Source organism: Peromyscus eremicus, chromosome 5 (genome assembly GCF_949786415.1).
Source record: "Peromyscus eremicus chromosome 5, PerEre_H2_v1, whole genome shotgun sequence".
In the NCBI taxonomy this organism is placed as follows: Eukaryota; Metazoa; Chordata; class Mammalia; order Rodentia; family Cricetidae; genus Peromyscus; species Peromyscus eremicus.
Window position 1 is genome coordinate 117210950 of NC_081420.1, and position 18667 is coordinate 117229616.

The window sequence follows — 18667 nt, forward strand, 5'->3', positions numbered from 1 at the left end:
TTAAAATATTTTATCTCCTTCTGTGGGGTGCCTTATGACTTTCTTGGTGATGTCTTTGATGCCTGGCTTTTAGTTTTGATGTAGTGCATTTTGCTTTTCATAGTTGTTGCCTATGGTTTTGGTTTCAGATCCAAGAATAAACCTGTTTGATTTTGAATGAAGGCCAAATGCCTTACATAATCTCAGTGGAGCACTTTCCAGTGTTCGCAGGTCTATTTATGGAACACTTAGACTAAATAGTAACTAGTCATTTGTGGCCAGTAAACCTGTTGATACTTTTTGAAGTTGATTCTGGGTCTTTTGTCCCAACCCCCATCATTAAAGCTGGCTGAGTCTGGTTTTGCTGCCGGGAATGGAACTAGGGCTCTGCACATTTGAGAATGCCTCCCCATACTGAACTACATCCCTAGACCCACATGACTAAACGTTGCACCTCGAATGTAATGCTTCCAGCTTCCTCCCGGTGCTCAGGCACAGGCTGAGTCCTAATCAGCTGTGCTTCCTCTAGTCAGCGGATAACGTTTGGGAAAGGAGAGTAATGAGAGTGATCTGGAAAGCACACAGGGCCTCTTCAGCCAGGCTGACTCTCTTCAGCGCCTCACCACTGAGGCAGTTGTGTAGTGTCCCCACCACAGGCCTCGAAGAAGCTGCAGGACGCAGGGAGGAGTGCCCTCAGCCTGCCACAGGAATGACTCAGTTAGTAGGAAAAAAGGCTTACAGTTCAGAGATTCAGTCCATTGTCATCATGGCAGTGAGCATGGCGGTGTACAGGCAGACATCATCTTGATCAGAAGGCAACCAGAAACGATCTGAGTGTCACACTGAGTAAAGCTTAAGAGACCTCCAAGCCCACCGCCACAGTGACACACTTCCTCCAACAAGACCATACTCACTCCAACAAGGCCACACCTCCTAATAATGCCACTCCCTATGAGATTATGGGAGTCGATTACATTCCAACTACCACAAGTGTCTAGTTTAAAATTTTAAGACATTTTTGTCTTTATGTGGCACACAGTCATTGTGCCTTTGTCCAGTATATTTCAATGCATGCATATAGTCAGTCATGACCAGAGCAGGGTGACAAGCATGTTTATCACCTCAGACATACAACATCTCATTGTGTTGGGGACACTCAGAATCCTTTCACCAGCTGTTTTGAGAATATTCATCTCATTCTCAAACATAGTTTTCTGTTCTGTGCTGTAGAACAATAGTTCCTCCTGTCTAGCTCCTCCCCAGACCCTTTAATTAGCCTCGTATCCTGCCTTCATCACTCCTCCTCCACACCTTTCCCAGGCTCTATTCTTGTCTCTTTGAAGTCAACTTTAGCTCCTACATATAAGTGAAAGCATATGCATGACCAATGTCCCCTAATGCGTTTTCTAGTTCCATCCACATCGCAGACAACAAGTTCATTTTTAATGGCTAAATATTATTTCATTGCGGATATTACTACATTTTCTTTTTTGTATTGTGTGTGGGGGCAGGGTGTTCATGTGAACACAATGTGTACACTGTCCACCTTGATTTTTTTCTTTTGAAGCAAGATCTCTCACTAGTCTGGACCTCACCACATAAGCTAGCCTGGCTGGTCAGTGAACCAAGGCCCACCTGTGTCCCCTCTCAGTGCGGGGACGAGCATGCACCACTGGACCCCGAGTTTACACAGGTTCTGGCCATAGAACCTGGTCCTGGCACTTGCAGAGCAAGCAACTTACCTCCTGCTGCCTTTCCCTCCCTGTGCTGCCTCTGTTTGCGGGAGGACAAAGACATTGGCTAGAGTGAGCACACTACGGCAGGGGTCTCCTTAATGTGCTCATTTCCAACTCATTCACATGTGTTCCCAGTAGGGAGACAGCTGGGTCAATGGTAGTTCTAGTTTCAATTTTTGAGGACCCTCCATCATAAACCACTTAACTGTAGATATATGGACTGATTTTTTTGTTCAGTGTTTTGTTGACGTTCAATTATTTTGTTGATGGTTTTTAAGCCAGGATGGTATGTGGGTTACAATCTCTTCATACTGTGTCCTGAAGTCAGGTAATGTCTCTAGCTTCCATGTTTTTAATTAGGGCTGTTATTTGGGGTCTTTTGTATTTCCATACATATTTCGGGATTTGTTTTTCTGTTATGTGAAGGCTACCATTGATAGTTGAGTAGGAATAACATTGATCAGGTAGGATGCTTTAGGGAATATGGTAATTTAGTGATATTAATTTTCCCAATTTGAGAACATAGGATGTATTTCCATTTTTCTGTGTCCACTTCAATGTCATTCATCAGTATTTCAGAATTTTAATTCTAGACATCATCATGTTTCAGTAAATTATTCGTAAATTTGTTTGTTTCGGTTACTGTGAAGGGGACTGTGTTCTTGATTTCTTCTTTGACAATTTCCTTTCCATGCACATAAAAACTACTGACTTTTCTGTGCTGACTTGACATCCTGTAGACTTAGTGAAGGAAGTCCTTAGCTCCAGCACTTCACTGTAAAGTCAGTAGCTTTATTTATATACTTACAACTATGGTGTCTCTAAACAGGGACAAATTCATTCCCTCCTTTCCTACTTGGGTGCCCTTAATTCCTTTCTCATATTGCTCCAATACTGTATTCAGTAGGATAACAGGGTACCGAGATGGTCCTAGATTGAATAGGACCTCTGAGAGTGAACATTTTTGTCTTGTTCCTGATCTCGGAGGAAAATATTTCCGCTCCATTTCTGTGGTGTATGTTCTTATTTTTCATGTCTGATTTGGGTCTTTCTTTTTTTTTTTTTACATGGCTTGTCTACCCAGTTGGTCAGTTTATCTTTTAATTTTTAGACAGGTTCTTGTTATGCAATATTGACCTTGAACTCACAGGAGCTGGGGTTGCAGGCATGCACCAGCACATCAGTTCCTTTCATTCATTTATAAAGTCTCCATTTTGTGTCCTTATACCTGTCTTTGTTATTTCTTTCCTTCTACTGACTTTGACTTGGTTCACAATTTTCTTCTTTCTCAAGTTACATTATTAGGTTATCTCAGATATTCATTTCTTTAATACAGGTACTTATCCCTCTACCTCTTGGTATTGCTCTTACTGCAACCCATGTTCTATTTCAAGAATTTTTCAAGACATTTGAAATATTCAAATATTTCAAGGTATTTCATTCATATCAAGAAATTTTAATATCTCCCCCTTGACTGGTTATTGGTCATTCAAAATAATGTTTAATGTGCATATACCCCTTCTAAAGTTCTGGTCATCAATTTTTATTTTTATAACATCGTGGCAAAAGGATGCATGCCATAATTTATTTGTTTTTAACTCATTGAGACTTTTGTGGCCTAGAATAATCTGTCCTAGAAAATGTCCTCTGCAGCTGCTGCAGGAATGCTCTGGAGACTCCTTAGTCCCATTTGGCCTGTAATTGGGTTTATTTGCAAGGTTTTTAATCTGGACAGTCTAATGATGAAAGTGGGGTTTAAGGTCCCCCAGATATTACCATGTCAGATTGTATCCCACATTTTTGATTGTATAATGTTGTCATTATCCAATTATATATTTCTAGTTTGGGTATGTGTATTTGTATAAATGTTATCACCTAATACTGAGCTGATCTCTTTATCATTATATAGTGACTTTATCTCTCTTTGGCTGTGTGTGTGTGTGTGTGTGCTGATGCAGAAGTCAGAGGAAGAAGCATAGCAGATGCCCTGCTCTTTAGCCCCCAGCTTTCCCACCTCAGACAGGGGCTCTGACTGAATCTAGAGGTAGGCCAAAAGCCAGCCAGCCACAGTGACCCTCTGTCTCCACCCCTCACAGCTCGGGGGTTATAGGCATGCATGTGGCCACACACAAGTTTTTAGGTGGGGATTTGAACTCATGCCTTCATGCTTGCTCAGTAAGAGTTCTTACCCATTGAGCCATCTCCTCAGATCCCTCCTTTAACATTTTTTTTTAAATTTAAAGTCTTTTTGTCTGGTTGTATCTGTCATCTGACTTCTGTTTTCTGTGCATTCTACCTCTTCCAGTTCCTTTACTTCCAATCTGAGCGCACGCTTGCCAGTGAAGTGAGCTGCTTCCTTGCGTCTAGTACCCGGACACACACACACAAGCACTCAACGTGTGTATTTTACTTGGGAAACAAGTCAGTGGCATTCACGGTTACCATTGATAACTGAAGACGTGCACCTGTAATTGTTAACTTCCCCATGTTTTATGTCTCTTCTGTCCTTCACTCTGTGAGTTTCTGCATCAGTATACCTTATTATTGCCTTGCGTTTCTGTTGTGTCTGCTGCATGGCGTAGTTTTTACGTCTGGTCAGCGTGATACTTGCCGTTCCTTGTAGGGCTGCTTTGCTGCTCTGTGGTGATGAATCACCTCAGCTTTTTGTGTGTTGAAAAACCTTCCCCCATTTTTTTTATCTTTCTTTTTTTTTCTTTCATAATTTAATTTAATTTTACATATCAGCCACGGATTCCCTTGTTCTCTCCCTTCCCGACCCCCTTACCTTCCCCCCAGCCCGCCCCCCATTCCCATCTCCTCCAGGGCAAAGACTCCCCTGAGGACTGAGATCAACCTGGTAGATTCAGTCCAGGCAGGTCCAGTCCCCTCCTCCCAGTCCGAGCCAAGCGATCCTGCATAGGCCCCAGGTTCCAAACAGCCAACTCATGCAATGAGCACAGGACCCGGTCCCACTGCCTGGATGCCTCCCAAACAGATCAAGCCAATCAACTGTCTCACTTATCCAGAGGGCCTGATCCAGTTGGTGACTCCTCAGCCATTGGTTCATAGTTCATGTGTTTCCATTCATTTGGCTATTTGTCCCTGTGCTTTTTCCAACCTTGGTCTCAACAATTCTCGCTCATACAAACCCTCCTCTTTCTCGCCAATTGGACTCCTAGAGCTCCAACTGGGGCCTGGCCGTGGATCTCTGCATCTGGTTCCCTCAGTCATTGGATGGGGTTTCTAGCACGACAATTAGGGTGTTTGGCCATCCTATCAGGCTGTCTCTCGACCATTGCCAGCAGTCTGTTGTGGGGGTATCTTTGTGGATTTCTGTGGGCCTCTCTAGCACTTTGCTTCTTCCTATTCTCATGTGGTCTTCATTTATCATGGTCTTTTATTCCTTGTTCTCCCTGTCCTTGATCCAGCTGCGATCTCCCGCTCCCCTAAGCTCTCTTTTCCTCCACCCTTGCCCTTCATTACCCCAACTCACGTCCAGTTTGCTCATGTAGATCTCATCCATTTCTCCGTCATTGGGCAATCCCTGTGTCTTTCTTGAGGTCCTGTTTTCTAGATAGCCTCCCTGGAGTTGTGAGTAGCAGTCTAGTCATCTTTGTTTTACATCTAGTATCCTCCCATGAGTGAGTACATACCATGTTTGTCTTTCTGAGTCTGGGTTACCTCACTCAGGATGATTTTTTTCTAGATCCATCCATTTGCCTGCAAACCTCATGATGTCATTATTTTTCTCTGCTGAGTAGTATTCCATTGTGTATATGTACCACATTTTATTTATCCATTCTTCAGTTGAAGGGCATCTAGGTTGTTTCCAGGTTCTGGTTATTACAACCAATGCAGATATGAACATAGCTAAGCAAGTGCCCTTGTGGTATGATTGAGCATTCCTTGGGTATATGCCCAAGAGTGGTATTGCTGGGTCTTGGGGGAGATGGATTCCCAATTTTCTAAGAAAGCGCCATATTGATTTCCAAAGTGGTTGTACAAGCTTGCATTCCCACCAGCAGTGGAGGAGAGTACCCCTAGCTCCACATCCTCTCCAGCATAAGGTGTCTTCAGTGTTTTTGATCTTAGCCATTCTGACAGGCATAAGGTGGTATCTCAGGATCGTTTTGATTTGCATTTCCCTGATGATTAGGGATGTTGAGCAATTCCTTAAATGTCTTTCAGCCATTTGAGTTTCCTCTGTTGAGAATTCTCTGTTTAGTTCTATAGCCCATTTCTTAATTGGACTGTTGGGCATTTTGATGTCTAATTTCTTGAGTTCTTTATATATTCTGGATATCAGTCCTCTGTCAGATGTGGGGTTGGTGAAGACCTTTTCCCATTCTGTAGGCTGTCACTTTGCCTTGTTGACCGTATCCTTTGCTTTATAAAAGCTTCTCAGTTTCAAGAGGTCCCATTGATTGATTGTTTCTCTCAGTGTCTGTGCTACTGGTGTTATATTTAGGAAGTGATCTCCTATGCCAATGCGTTCAAGACTACTTCCTACTTTCTCTTCTAGCAGGTTCAGAGTACCTGGATTTATGTGAGGTCTTCAATCCACTTGGACTTAAGTTTTGTGCACTGTGACAGATATGGATCTATTTGCAGCCTTCTACACATTGATATCCAGTTATGCCAGCATCATTTGTTGAAGATGCTTTCTTTTTTCCATTGTATACTTTTGGCTTCTTTGTCAAAAGTTATATGTTCATAGGTGTGTGAGTTAATGTTAGGGTCTTCAATTCGATTCCATTGGTCCACATGTTGGTTTTTATGCCAGTACCAAGCTGTTTTTATTACTGTAGCTCTATAGTAGAGCTTGAAGTCAGGGATTGTGATGCCTCCAGAGGTTGTTTTATTGTACAGGATTCTTTTGGCTATCCTGGGTTTTCTGTTTTTCCATATAAAGTTGAGTATTATTCTTTCCAGGTCTGTGAAGAATTGTGTTGGTATTTTGATGGGCATTGCATTGAATCTGTAGATTGCTTTTGGTAAGATTGCCATTTTTACTATGTTAATCCTGCCTATCCATGAGCATGGGAGATCTTTCCATTTTCTGAGATCTTCTTCAATTTCTTTTTTCAGGGACTTAAAGTTCTTGTCATATAGGTCCTTCACTTGCTTGGTTAGTGTTACCCCAAGGTATTTTATGTCATTTGTGGCTATAGTGAAGGATGATGTATCTCTGATTTCCTTCTCCGCTTCTTTGTCCATTGTATATAGGAGGGCTACTGATTTTTTTGAGTTGATCTTGTATCCTGCTATGTTGCTGAAGGTGTTTATAAGCTGTATCATTTCCTTGGTGGAATCTTTGGGGTCGCTCAAGTATACTATCATGTCATCTGCAAATAGGGAAAGCTTGACTTCTTCCTTTCCAATTTGTATCCCCTTAATCTCCTTATGTTGTTTTATTGCTCTGGCTAGAACTTCAAGTACTATATTGAATAAGTATGGGGAGAGTGGACAGCTTTGCCTCATTTCTGATTTTAGTGGAATCGCTTTGAGTTTCTCTCCATTTAATTTGATGTTGGCTGTTGGCTTGCTGTAAATTGCCTTTATTATGTTTAGGTATGTTCCCTGTATTCCTGATTGCTCCAAGACCTTTATCATGAAGGGGTATTGGATTTTGTCAAATGCCCTTTCTGCATCTAGAGAGATGATCATGTGTTTTTTTTCTTTGAGTTTGTTTATATAGTGTATTACATTGACGGACTTTCGTATGTTGAACCACCCTTGCTTTCCTGGGATGAAGCCTACTTTATCATGGTGGATAATTGTTTTGATGTGTTCTTGGAGTCTGTTTGCCAGTATTTTATTGAGTATTTTTGCATCGATGTTCATGAGGGAGATCAGTCTGTAGTTCTCTTTCTTTGTTGTATCCTTGTTTGGTTTGGGAATCAGGGTAATTGTAGCCTCATAGAAGGAGTTTGGTAATGTTCCTTCTGTTTCTATTGTGTGGAACAATTTAAAGACTATTGGCATTAACTCTGAAGATCTGGTAGAATTCTGCGCTGAAACCATCTGGTCCTGGGCTTTTTTTGGTTGGGAGACTTTTAATGACTGATTCTATTTCCTTAGGGGTTATTGGACTATTTAAATAGTTTATCTGGTCTTGATTTAACTTAGGTATGTGGTACCTATCCAGAAAATTATCCATTTCTTTTAGATTTTCCAGTTTTGTGGAGTAGAGGTTTTTGAAGTATGAGCTGATGATTCTCTGAATTTCCTCAATGTCTTTTGTTATGTCCCCCTTTTCATTTCTGATTTTGTTAATTTGGATGCTCTCTCTGTGTCTTTTGGTTAGTTTGGATAAGGGCTTGTCTATCTTGTTGATTTTCTCAAAGAACCAACTCTTTGTTTCATTAATTTTTTGTATTGTTCTCTTTTTTTCTATTTTATTGATTTCAGTGCTGTTAAGTCACTAGTGTGAGATTTCTCCAACTTCTTTATGTGGGCATTTAGTGCTATGAATTTCCCTCTTAGCACTGCTTTCATAGTGTCCCATAAGTTTGGGTATGTGGTGTCTTCATTTTCGTTGATCTCTAGGAAGTCTTTCATTTCTTTCTTTATTTCTTCCTTAACCCATTGGTGATTCAGTTGAGCATTATTCAGTTTCCATGAGATTGTAGGTTTTCTGTAGTTTTTGTTATTGTTGAAATCTAACTTTAAACCATGGTGGTCTGATAGAATGCAGGAGGTTATTCCAATTGTTTTGTATCTGTTGAGATTTGCTTTGTGGCCAAGTATGTGGTCGATTTTAGAGAGGGTTCCATGGGGTGCTGAGAAGGTATATTCTTTTTTGTTAGGATGGAATGTTCTGTATATATTGATTAAGTCCATTTGAGTCATAACATCAGTTAAGTCCTTTATTTCTCTGTTAAGTTTCGATTTGGGAGATTTGTCCAGTGGTGAAAGTGGGGTGTTGAAGTTTCCCACTATTAATGTGTGGGGTTTTATATGTGGTTTAAGCTTTAGTAATGTTTATTTTACATATGTGTTTTGGGCATAAATGTTCAGAATTGAAACTTCATCTTGGTGGATCTTTCCTGTGATGAGTATGTAATGCCCTTCTTGATCTCTTTTGATTGATTTTAGTTTGAAGTCTATTTTGCTGGATATTAGGATGGCTACACCCCCTTGTTTCTTAAGACTGTTTGATTGGAAAGTCTTTTCCCAGCCTTTTAATCTTAGGTAGTGTCTATCTTTGAATTTGAGGTGTGTTTCTTGTATGCAGCGGAAAGATGGGTCCTGCTTTTGTATCTATTCTGTAAGCCTGTGTCTTTTTATAGTTGAATTAAGTCCATTGATATTAAGGGATATTAATGACCAATGATTGTTCATTCCTGTTATTTTTTGGTGGTAGTGTGTGTGTACTTCTCTTCTTTGGGGTTTACTGCTGTGGCATTATCTATTGCCTGTGTTTTTGAGGGTGTATCTGACTTCCTTAGGTTGGAATTTTCCTTCTAGTGCTTTCTGTAGGGCTGGGTTTGTGGATAAGTATTGTTTAAATCTGGCTTTGTCTTGGAATGCCTTGTTCACTCCGTCTATGATGATTGAAAGTTTTGCTGGGTATATTAGTCTAGGCTGGCATCCATGGTCTCTTAGTGTATGCATTACATCTGTCCAGGTCCTTCTGGCTTTCAGAGTCTCCATTGAGAAATCAGGTGTTATTCTGATGGGTTTGCCTTTATAAGTCACTTGGCCTTTTTCCTTTGCTGCTCTTAATATTCTTTCTTTATTCTGTACATTTAGTTGTTTAATTATTATGTGGCAAGGGGGCTTTTTTGGGGGGTCTAGCCTGTTTGGTGTTCTATAGGCTTCTTGTATCTTCATAGGCATTTCCTTCTTTAAGTTGGGAAAGTTTTCTTCTATGACCTTGTTGAATATATTTTCTGTGCCTTTGAGTTGGTATTCTTCTCCTTCCTCTATCCCTATTATTCGTAGGTTTGGTCTTTTCATGGTGTCCCACATTTCTTGGACATTTTGGGTCATGACTTTGTTGCCTTTAGTGTTTTCTTTGACTGATGAATCTATTTCTTCTACTGTATCTCAACGCCAGAGATCCTCTCTTCCATCTCTTGCATTCTGTTGGTTATACTTGCATCTGAAGTTCCTGTTCGTTTACTCAGATTTTCTATTTCCAGCATTCCCTCTGTTTGTGTCTTCTTCATTTTTTCTATTTCCCTTTTCAGGTCTTGGACTGTGTTCCTTCATCTGTTTCATTGCTTTTTCATGATTTTTTTTTCAGGACTTTATTGTTTTCTTCTGCTTTATTTGTCCTTTCCTCTAGTTTTTTTTTTTTTAGCATTCTTCCCATTTTTTGTTTGTCTTTTCCTCAATTTCATTTGTGATTCCTTTCTTCATGATGTTATTCATAAGGCTGATTTCTTCTGCTTCTTCCATTTTTTGATGTTCGGGTCTAGCTGTTGGAGGAGGGCTAGGTTCTGGTGATGCTGTATTGCTCTTCATTTTGTTGTATGTACTTCTGCCTTGACATCTGCCCATCTCCTTGTGGATTTGTTCTTCATCTTATCAGCGCACTTGGTCCAGACAGAGCTGACAGATTCAGGAAGCCTCTCTCTCTTGTCCAGATTGGAGCTCTGGGGCGGGATGGGAGCTCTTGTCCAGATGGGAGGTCTGGGGTAGGATGGGAGCTGGGGGCTGGTCTCTAAGTCTCAGGAAGTGGCTGGGGTCTTGGGCGGATGGGCTTGTGGGCAAGGCATGGAGATTTCAGGGTCTGCCGGGGGTCTTGGAGAAGGGGAGCCTTCCTGGTGGGGGTGGATGGGATCCTGCCCGATGGCCTGAACCTGGGGCCAAGTTGGGCAGGTCTTCCCCGGAATAGCTGGTGCCCAGGGATGGGATCTAGGCTGAGCCCAGGCACTCACCTCTTGTCCAGATGGGAGGTCCAGGGCAGGATCTCCCCCATTTTTTTTTTTTTTTTTTGGTTTTTTGATAGTAGTTTTTCTGAGTATAATAGTTTAGTTGCCAATTTTTTTTCTTTTAGGACTTTAAATACACCATCCCATTTTCTTCTAATGTACAAGGTTTCTTTCAACCAGTCGGTTTCTCAGATTCCCTCACAAGTGCCCTTTTCTCATTCTTTGTCTCATACTTTTATGTTATTCTATATAAACATTGATCAATCACCCTTATCCACTCCCCTTTCCAGTATCTACTAATCAACATTCCATTTTCAGTTCAAGCTTTTTCAGCTTCCCCATGACAAAATGTTTGCCTTTTGTGTCTGGCTTATTTCACTGAATGTCATCCTGCCCCACTTCTGCAACAGACAGGACTTCATTGCCTGTGGCTGAGCAGCACTGCATTCTGTAGAGATGCACATTTTCTTTACCCATCTTCTGCCAGTGGGCATGCGGGTCGATTCTGTAGCTTTGCTGTTGTGAATAGCATCATAATAAACATGGGCTCTCTCTCTAATCTGTCGGTCTTACTTCCCATAAGTTAACTGACCATATGGTAGACTCCTTTCTTAAGGGAACAGCCATGTTTTTCTCCATAATGTGTGTACTAACTTAAACTCCCCTTAACAGTACATGAGTTGATTTTTCTACTTCTTTGTCAGCATTTTTCTTAGTAGTAATTCTAGGCTTTATGAACTGATTTCTCGTTGTTGTAGTGACTTGTAAATCCCTGGTGGCTGAAGTAGGTTATGCTTGTTTGCTTGTTTGTTTGTTTGGTTGGTTGGTTTTGGTCATCAATTTTGAGGTTGGCTTTTTTTTTTAACATATTCTGCACCCTCAACTAGGTGAATAAGTAAATATTTTCTCCATTTTGTAGGCTGTCTCTTCATGCTATTAATTGTCTCTCTGTACAGAATATTTTAGTTTGATATGACCTTACTCATCAGTATTTGTGTTTACTTCTCTATTTGGGCTCCTAATGAGAAAATCATGGTCTGTAGCCCACGTCCTGTGCTGTCTCCCCCACGTTTTCTTCAAGTACCTTAGGTATTACATTTTCCCCTTTGTTTGTTTTGGTTTTGGTTTGGTTTGAGACAGGGTTTCTCTGTGTAGTCCAGGCTGTTCTGGAACTCACTCTATAGACCAGGCTGGCCTCAAACTCACAGAAATCCTCCTGTCTCTGCCTCCCAAGTGCTGGGATTAAAGGTGTGTGCCACCACCACCCAGCTTACATTTAGGTTTTCGATCCCTCTTGACTGGGCTTTTGTACATGGAAAGAGATGGGGTCAAGTTTCTACCATCTGCCTCTGGATGTCCAGTCCTCCCAGTAGCACTTACTGAAGAGGAGGCACTTTCCCCATTGCATTGTTTATTTAAAAAAAAATAAAAAAACTTTTGTAAAAAACCAGTTGGATCCCTTTCTTCTTCCTTTGGTTTCTATAGAATATTTTATTACAACTTTCTGCTGTCCTGGCTGCTCTGAATCTTTTAGTCCGTTTCATTCTAGTTTAATGGGTTACTGCATTGATAATGTTTGATCCTTTCAATCTGTTTTGTGGATCTGCCATTTTAGTGGGATTTGTACTTGACACAGTAGTTCCTTTCTTCCACTTGAGAGAAGAGCCAAGGGAGAAGCACAAGGCCCCACCAAGGCAGAGGGAACCACGGTGGCAGTGGTGGGGAGGGTGGCACAGGAACTGCATTGACATCTGTCTTCATTCTCAGCACTAGATAAAATCCTCAAGTGGGGGCCACACCCCTGGTCTAAAGGGGTAAAGCCGTTCTTGAGGACAGTGCCATCCATTCCTATGTCACAACACCCAGAAAGACTTGGGTCACTTTACTTAGCCAGGTTTAGAGCCTCAGATGGAATATATAGCGGCTTGTGAATATATAGAGCTGTCTACATTCAGAGTAGGCAAGTCTTAAGATGGCTGCTGGATGTAACGCCCTGGCTTACTATGAGTGAGTAAATTCTTTTTCCAAAGCAAAGCCGCTGAGACGATCTCTGGTTAGTTACCCAGGTTGACAGCAGGCCATCAGAATGGTGACATCAGTTTCTGGGATGACAGGTATCACACTAATGAAGTTTGCTGGGACATTTCCCTCACCACTGCAGAGAGGGATGACCCCTGCTCCTGTAAGGTGCACACTTCGGGATATTGTGCCCTCCTCCTGTGCTGTCCCAGACTTCTGAACCCCACAGAGCTCCCACATTCTCCATGGCCACTCACCTCACAGTGCAGTTGCTACTTCCTCTGGTGGGGAGGAAGCCAGCCAGTGCCTGGCATCACAGCCAGCTGTTTTGAGTGCAGTCGTCTGCCCCACAAGTCCCTGATGCTGGCCTTTTTTTTTTTTTTTTTTTTTTAGTTTGACTGTACTTATTTCTTGAAGCTGCATGGGTTTACCCAAGATTTAGGAAGTTTTGAGCACTATTTAGTTGTGTATGTTTTGTGTGTTTTCTCCCATCTGGTATTTGTTCTGGAACTCCAGTAATGTAAAATCTGCTAAGTTAACAGACTCTCTCGTAAGTCTTCACGACATTCTTCATTTCCTTTTCAACTGAGACGTGTAAAAGGATCTGCCTTCAAGTTCTGAATTCTTCGGTCTGATCAATTAGGATGTTGAAACTCTCAATACTTTCCTTCTGTTTGAGTGCTTTAGTAACACTTAAACATTAAAATGGCGTAATACATTTATGAGTTTTCTTAACTTACCTAACTGGGGTAGCTCCGGTGGCCAGAGAGCGGAAAAGGTTCCTGAGTACCAGAGCAGGGACGGCACACAGACAATAACCCTTAACTTTTATTTTCTCAAGATCAGGCAGAACTAGAGTGTAGCTGAGGAGCCCCAACTACTCTCGAGCTCAGGGCAGAGCCCTGTGAAAGGCCTGGGATACATTGGCTAGCTCAGCCACAGAGACATCATTTTACTTGCTAACAAGGCAGCCTCTCCTGCTTCTGATCCTCTGTGGGCATGTGTGGGCCCAAGCACAGCTACACATGCCAGATTTGGCCAGTTCACAAGCTTGCAAATGAGAATTGGTTGAGGGGCCATTCCGTGGCCCAGGCATTGTTATTGATAAGTACTTTTGTATCCCCAGTAGTAGGTTTCTCCAATGCAACAAGCCAGATAACACCAAATTAAAAGTCCAGGTTTAATGAGCAGTGTGCCCCTGAGCGACTTTCAAGCCCCCCAGAAGTGAGGCGTGGAGGGAAGAGGAGAAATCAAGTGGCAGATCTAGGGACCAAGCTTAAAGACCCTGTAGCAGCTCCAGGGGAGGAGCCACCACTTGGCGGGCTTTCTGAGACGGGGAGGAGGGGGGCTGAGGCAGAGCTTCCAAAGGAGCAGTTATCTCCACTTATGTCCCACATGCCTCGGATATTCATTTCATGCTAGACAGTTGGCTAACTTTATTTAGCAAGAAGATACTGGTTGACGGGTGACAGGAACACACCTGGTAACTTGACTAAACTATTATGCCACAGTTTCCTGGCAGAATTCCTGAGTACGGCTGCCTATCTTTGCACCAGGGTTAGGCCGCAGAGGAGGCGGGGATCCGGAAATGAGGCCCCGGATCATGCTCTCTGTGTCTGTGTTGCAGCTGGTGAGCGACCTGCTGGAATTCTGCTTCTATACCTTCCGGGAGTCCCAGGCTCTGAAGGTGGAGTTTCCCGCCATGCTGGTGGAGATCATCACTGACCAGCTGCCAAAGGTGGAGTCCGGGAACGCCACGCCCCTTTACTTTCACAGGAAGTGACGGAGGATGTCAGCCAGGAAGAACTTTGCCTTAAGTCTCCCCGCATTGTTCTGCACCAACGAAGGACCGAGAACTCGCAGTTGGAACATGTGGTGGTTGATTCGCACTTGTTCAGCAGTTTCTCAAGTTCAAAATCACATCAAGGGTCTGGAGCCGGGAAAGCCATGAGACGTGGATTTGGCAAGGCCTGAGCTGGCTAAAAAGGACTCTTCCCTCTCCACTCCCAGCGCTTAGAAAACACGTTCCCGTTCCTCTGGATGAAAAGCCATATCTAGTCAATAACTCTGATTTTGATATTTTAACAGATGGAAGTTTTAACTATGCCATGTAGTTTCTGGTATCTCCCGCTTGTTTTCAAAGGGTTCGAGGACTAGAGAACTTTTTAAGCTTACCCTTGGTTTGCACATAAAACGTCTAGTCAATATGGGGCATTAATATTCTTTTGTTATTTAAAAATACAAAAAACAAAAAATACATACAGATTCCTGATGTGTAATAACAGAACACGTGGCGTGGAACTGCGGCCTTCCGGGGCACGTTTTTTCTGCATCGCTGGCATACACACTCGTTAGCGTCCATTTATTATTTAATTAGAATGGATAAGATGTTAAATGCCTTGGTTTCAATTTCTAGTATCTATTGTGTTGGCTTTACAAATAATTTTTGCAGTCTTTTGCTGTGCTGTACATTATTGTATGTATAAATCGTGAAGGACCTGAAATAAGGTATAAGGAACTTTTGTAAATGAGACACATACAAAAAAATCTTTAATGGTTAATAGGATGAATGGGAAAGTATTTTTGAAAGAATTCTATTTTGCTGGAGACTATTTAAGTACTATCTTTGTCTAAACAAGGTAAAACTTTTTTTTGTAACGTGAGATGCTCTGCATGCGTACTGAACCGTTTACAGTGTATTTAAGAAAGGGAAAGCTGTGCCTTTTTTTAGCTTCATATCTAATTTACCATTTTACAGTCTCTGTTGTAAATAACCACACTTAAACCTCTTTGGTTGTCTCTAAGCCTTTCTACTTTTTCTGTACTATCTGTTTTGTTCTTGGTCTCCCGGATGGGGTGTTGGGAGACTCCAGCGCCCTGTTCTGGCTTCTGCTTCTTCCTGCTTCCATCGGGGATCACACTGCAGTGTCTGCAGCTCCTGGCAGGTGTCACTTGACAGGGCCCACTGGACCGAGGTCCTGGGAGTGCTGTCTTCCCCCATTTCCACGAGAAGCAGAACCCACTCTCAGAAGAGGAGACTTCAAACTCAGCTCAGAGAGCACAATTATCCCATTTCAGAAAATCCAAGTTTTTCCTCTGGGGGAAAAATTCCATGCACTCTCCGCATCTGTCAAAGATCAGAAGTCACCTCTGGCCTTGGACAGGGTTCTTTACTCCTGGAGCTGGTCATGGGAACAGCAATCATAGCAGGAGGTACTGGGGCAATCCATCTGGGTAAGAGTCAATCAGAAGGGCGTGGAGACCCACAGATCACTAGAAGGTTTTTAGATTTTTTTTAAGGTAGGTTTTAAAAATGAAAATTTTATACACAAACAGTTTTGGAGGAAAAAAACCACAAAAACACTACAGATCATATAAGCAAGACAGTGACACTAAAATTTTAATTCATTAATCTGTCCAATACTGATGCAATTTATGGCTTTTCTTCTGCCCCAAATCACGAACATGTGTATCCCTGGGGAACTACAATATGATTGCACTAAATAATCTTTAAATAGAGGCCAAATTAATCTTTCAAATGTAGTGATGACTCTCATCTGTACTCAGTGAAATCACACAAATTCCTAAAACCTAAAAGTCGTAGCTCAAGCAGAAGGCTGGGACAAGGCTCAGGTGGGTCAGCACTTTCCCACAGGGTTCGCCATGCAGGCAACATTACCTTGCCTTTCAAAAGATGCCTGCCTTCTGCAAGGGGAAACCTAGGAAGGCTGAACTCAGAGGGAGGGGCTTTCTTACATAATTTGCGATTTCCAGAATTTAATTTATAGGCAGATCTTTAAATGCAGCCAGCTTACAGCACAGCAATATGAAAGCCACGCCTCGAAGGTGATGAACACGCACTATGCAGATGAGGTGTCTGGGGGAGGAGTTGAGTTAACGCTTTATGATTGGAATTCCATCCTAGCCAGGACTGTGGAGAACATCTGCTTTTTGTATTAACAAAGTTACTGGCTCCTCATGTGTCTCCAGGTAACTCTGCTTAACTAAACAGCGAAGCCATATTCTCTAAATTCACTGTTGAATGCCTGTCCCAGGCCAAACTGTCTGTCTGCTCTTATTTTTGTACCATATTGCTCTTAAAAATCTTGGTTTGGTACAATTCATAATTCACCAAAACTTCTTCATATAATTAAAACACTAAATTAGTTTAAAATGAAGCAATTTATATCTTTATGCAAAAACATGTCTGTCTTTGCAAAGGACTGTAAGCAGATTACAATAAATCCTTTACTTTAAATCACCTGTTGTTCTGGAAACTTCATTGGAATGTCTAGAGCTACACCTAGAATTCCTGCCTTCCTACATCTTGATCCTGTGCCCTTCAGCCCGCAGCCAACACTGGAACCACTGGAGTTCTGAGGCTAGAAAGAGTCCTGTTGGCTGTTACATGATCAGCCTTCTCCTTGGGGACTGATTAGTCATCCCAGTTCTGTGGCTAAAACTCAGTTCACTAAACTCTCCCGTAACAGTATAATCACATGGCCACATGTATACACATAAGCATGGCCTGCCTCTCTACACCCACAGCACTGCAAGACTCACTTGAGTAGACCAGGCCAGCTGAATGCAGACTTCCCCGTGTGTGCTCTTGCTGTCTCCCTCAGGTACCTGCAAACCCTGACGGTTACCCATTCTTTGTGGGACTCCCCCCTTGACTCTCATGAACATGGACCACAAAAATACAATTACCAGTTCATTTTAAAATAGGAAACATTTCATCATAGATAAATTCAAGTAATGTGTCATTTAGTGGGTGAGTGTTGACTGGCTTTCAGAAAGGGAAGCCGGGGTGATAGACAAATTTAACATTGCTTAAGCACAACAGATAAAATTCTAGCACACATAGTGTGGCCACTGACCACAGCCCAGGAGGAGAGCTGTATGCACACAGAGTAGGTGGTAAACATCTGTATGTGAAAGCAAATTTATATGCAAATATTTTATGAAATTTGACCTGTTAAGGAGCAAAGCTTCTCACAGCCTCAAATTTGAAATGAAAGCAGTCTAGCACTGGAGCCTGCCAAGAGGTCCTACCCATGAGCACTCTGGAGAGAGCAGGTGGCCTTCAGAACTGAGGAGGCTATTCTTGGGGCAAGTGTGCCTTTATTTTGCTTTTAAGAATTTCACAAAGCAACTCTTGGGCCGAAAGAATTCAATTCCCCATTAGGAATCTCTAGCTGAGGACTGCCAGGGCAGCCAGCTACTACTGTCAGCACAGCATTAAAATCCGTGCAATGTGTTGCATATAGACTAAGAGGATTACTGTTTGTGTATGATGAATGCCCCCCCAAAGCAAAGAGGAGACATTTTCTCACAAAAAGCACTAGCATGCCTTTTGATAAGTGATGCATGTGTTTGCAGGTTAAGACGACTATAGGTACAGCTAACACTTTTTGCTCCAGCCACCCAATTCTTAGTGCAGCATGGGAATAAAACAGTAGTTTCCCAAACAGCATTAAACAGAACATTAAGATAGGACTCAGACGTTTGGCATGAGCCAAGGCTGTCCAAAGCCAAGGGCAGAATTACTGCACAACAGAGCAGCCCGCTAGTTCGTCAGTCTCTCTCCAGAGTCTGTGAATTGCCCAGGGAGTCTGCTGATTAGCACCAGACTTGGCTAAGTTGGATTCCCTCATGCATCTGTGCTTAGCCTGTAATAGCTTTGCTACATGAAACCACTTACCACCCAGCACAAGCTCAGATACGTAATGGAAAGGGCTAATGCTTTTTTATTTTGGTTTTTCGAGACAAGGTTTCTCTGTGTAGTTTTGGTGCCTGTCCTGGATCTTGCTCTGTAGACCAGGCTGGCCTTGAACTCACAGAGATCCGCCTGGCTCTGCCTCCTGAGTGCTGGGATTAAAGGCATCTCCGCCGCCCGGCTGGGCTAATGCTTTCTAAGACTTGGTCCTTCAGACTTGTGCCTGTCCCATTGACTAAAGTGAGTTCTAGGGTCAAGCCCACAGTCAAACTGGGAGAGCTCTTGACAGAGGAGGCTGGTTCCAATAGGGGGTGAAAGACTATGTCACTACA

General features: G+C 42.4%; 1 protein-coding gene across 1 annotated transcript in view; it reads left to right on the forward strand.

The window, feature by feature from the left end:
• Nr3c2 (nuclear receptor subfamily 3 group C member 2) overlaps positions 1-16874 on the forward strand; it is a 332940-nt gene extending 316066 nt beyond the window's left edge. Inside the window, exon 8 of the mRNA XM_059264271.1 lies at positions 14244-16874. Within this exon, the coding sequence (XP_059120254.1) occupies positions 14244-14399 (156 nt within the window). The 3' untranslated portion in view covers positions 14400-16874. The remainder of the gene's footprint in view (positions 1-14243) is intronic.
• Positions 16875-18667: the final 1793 nt, after the last annotated feature.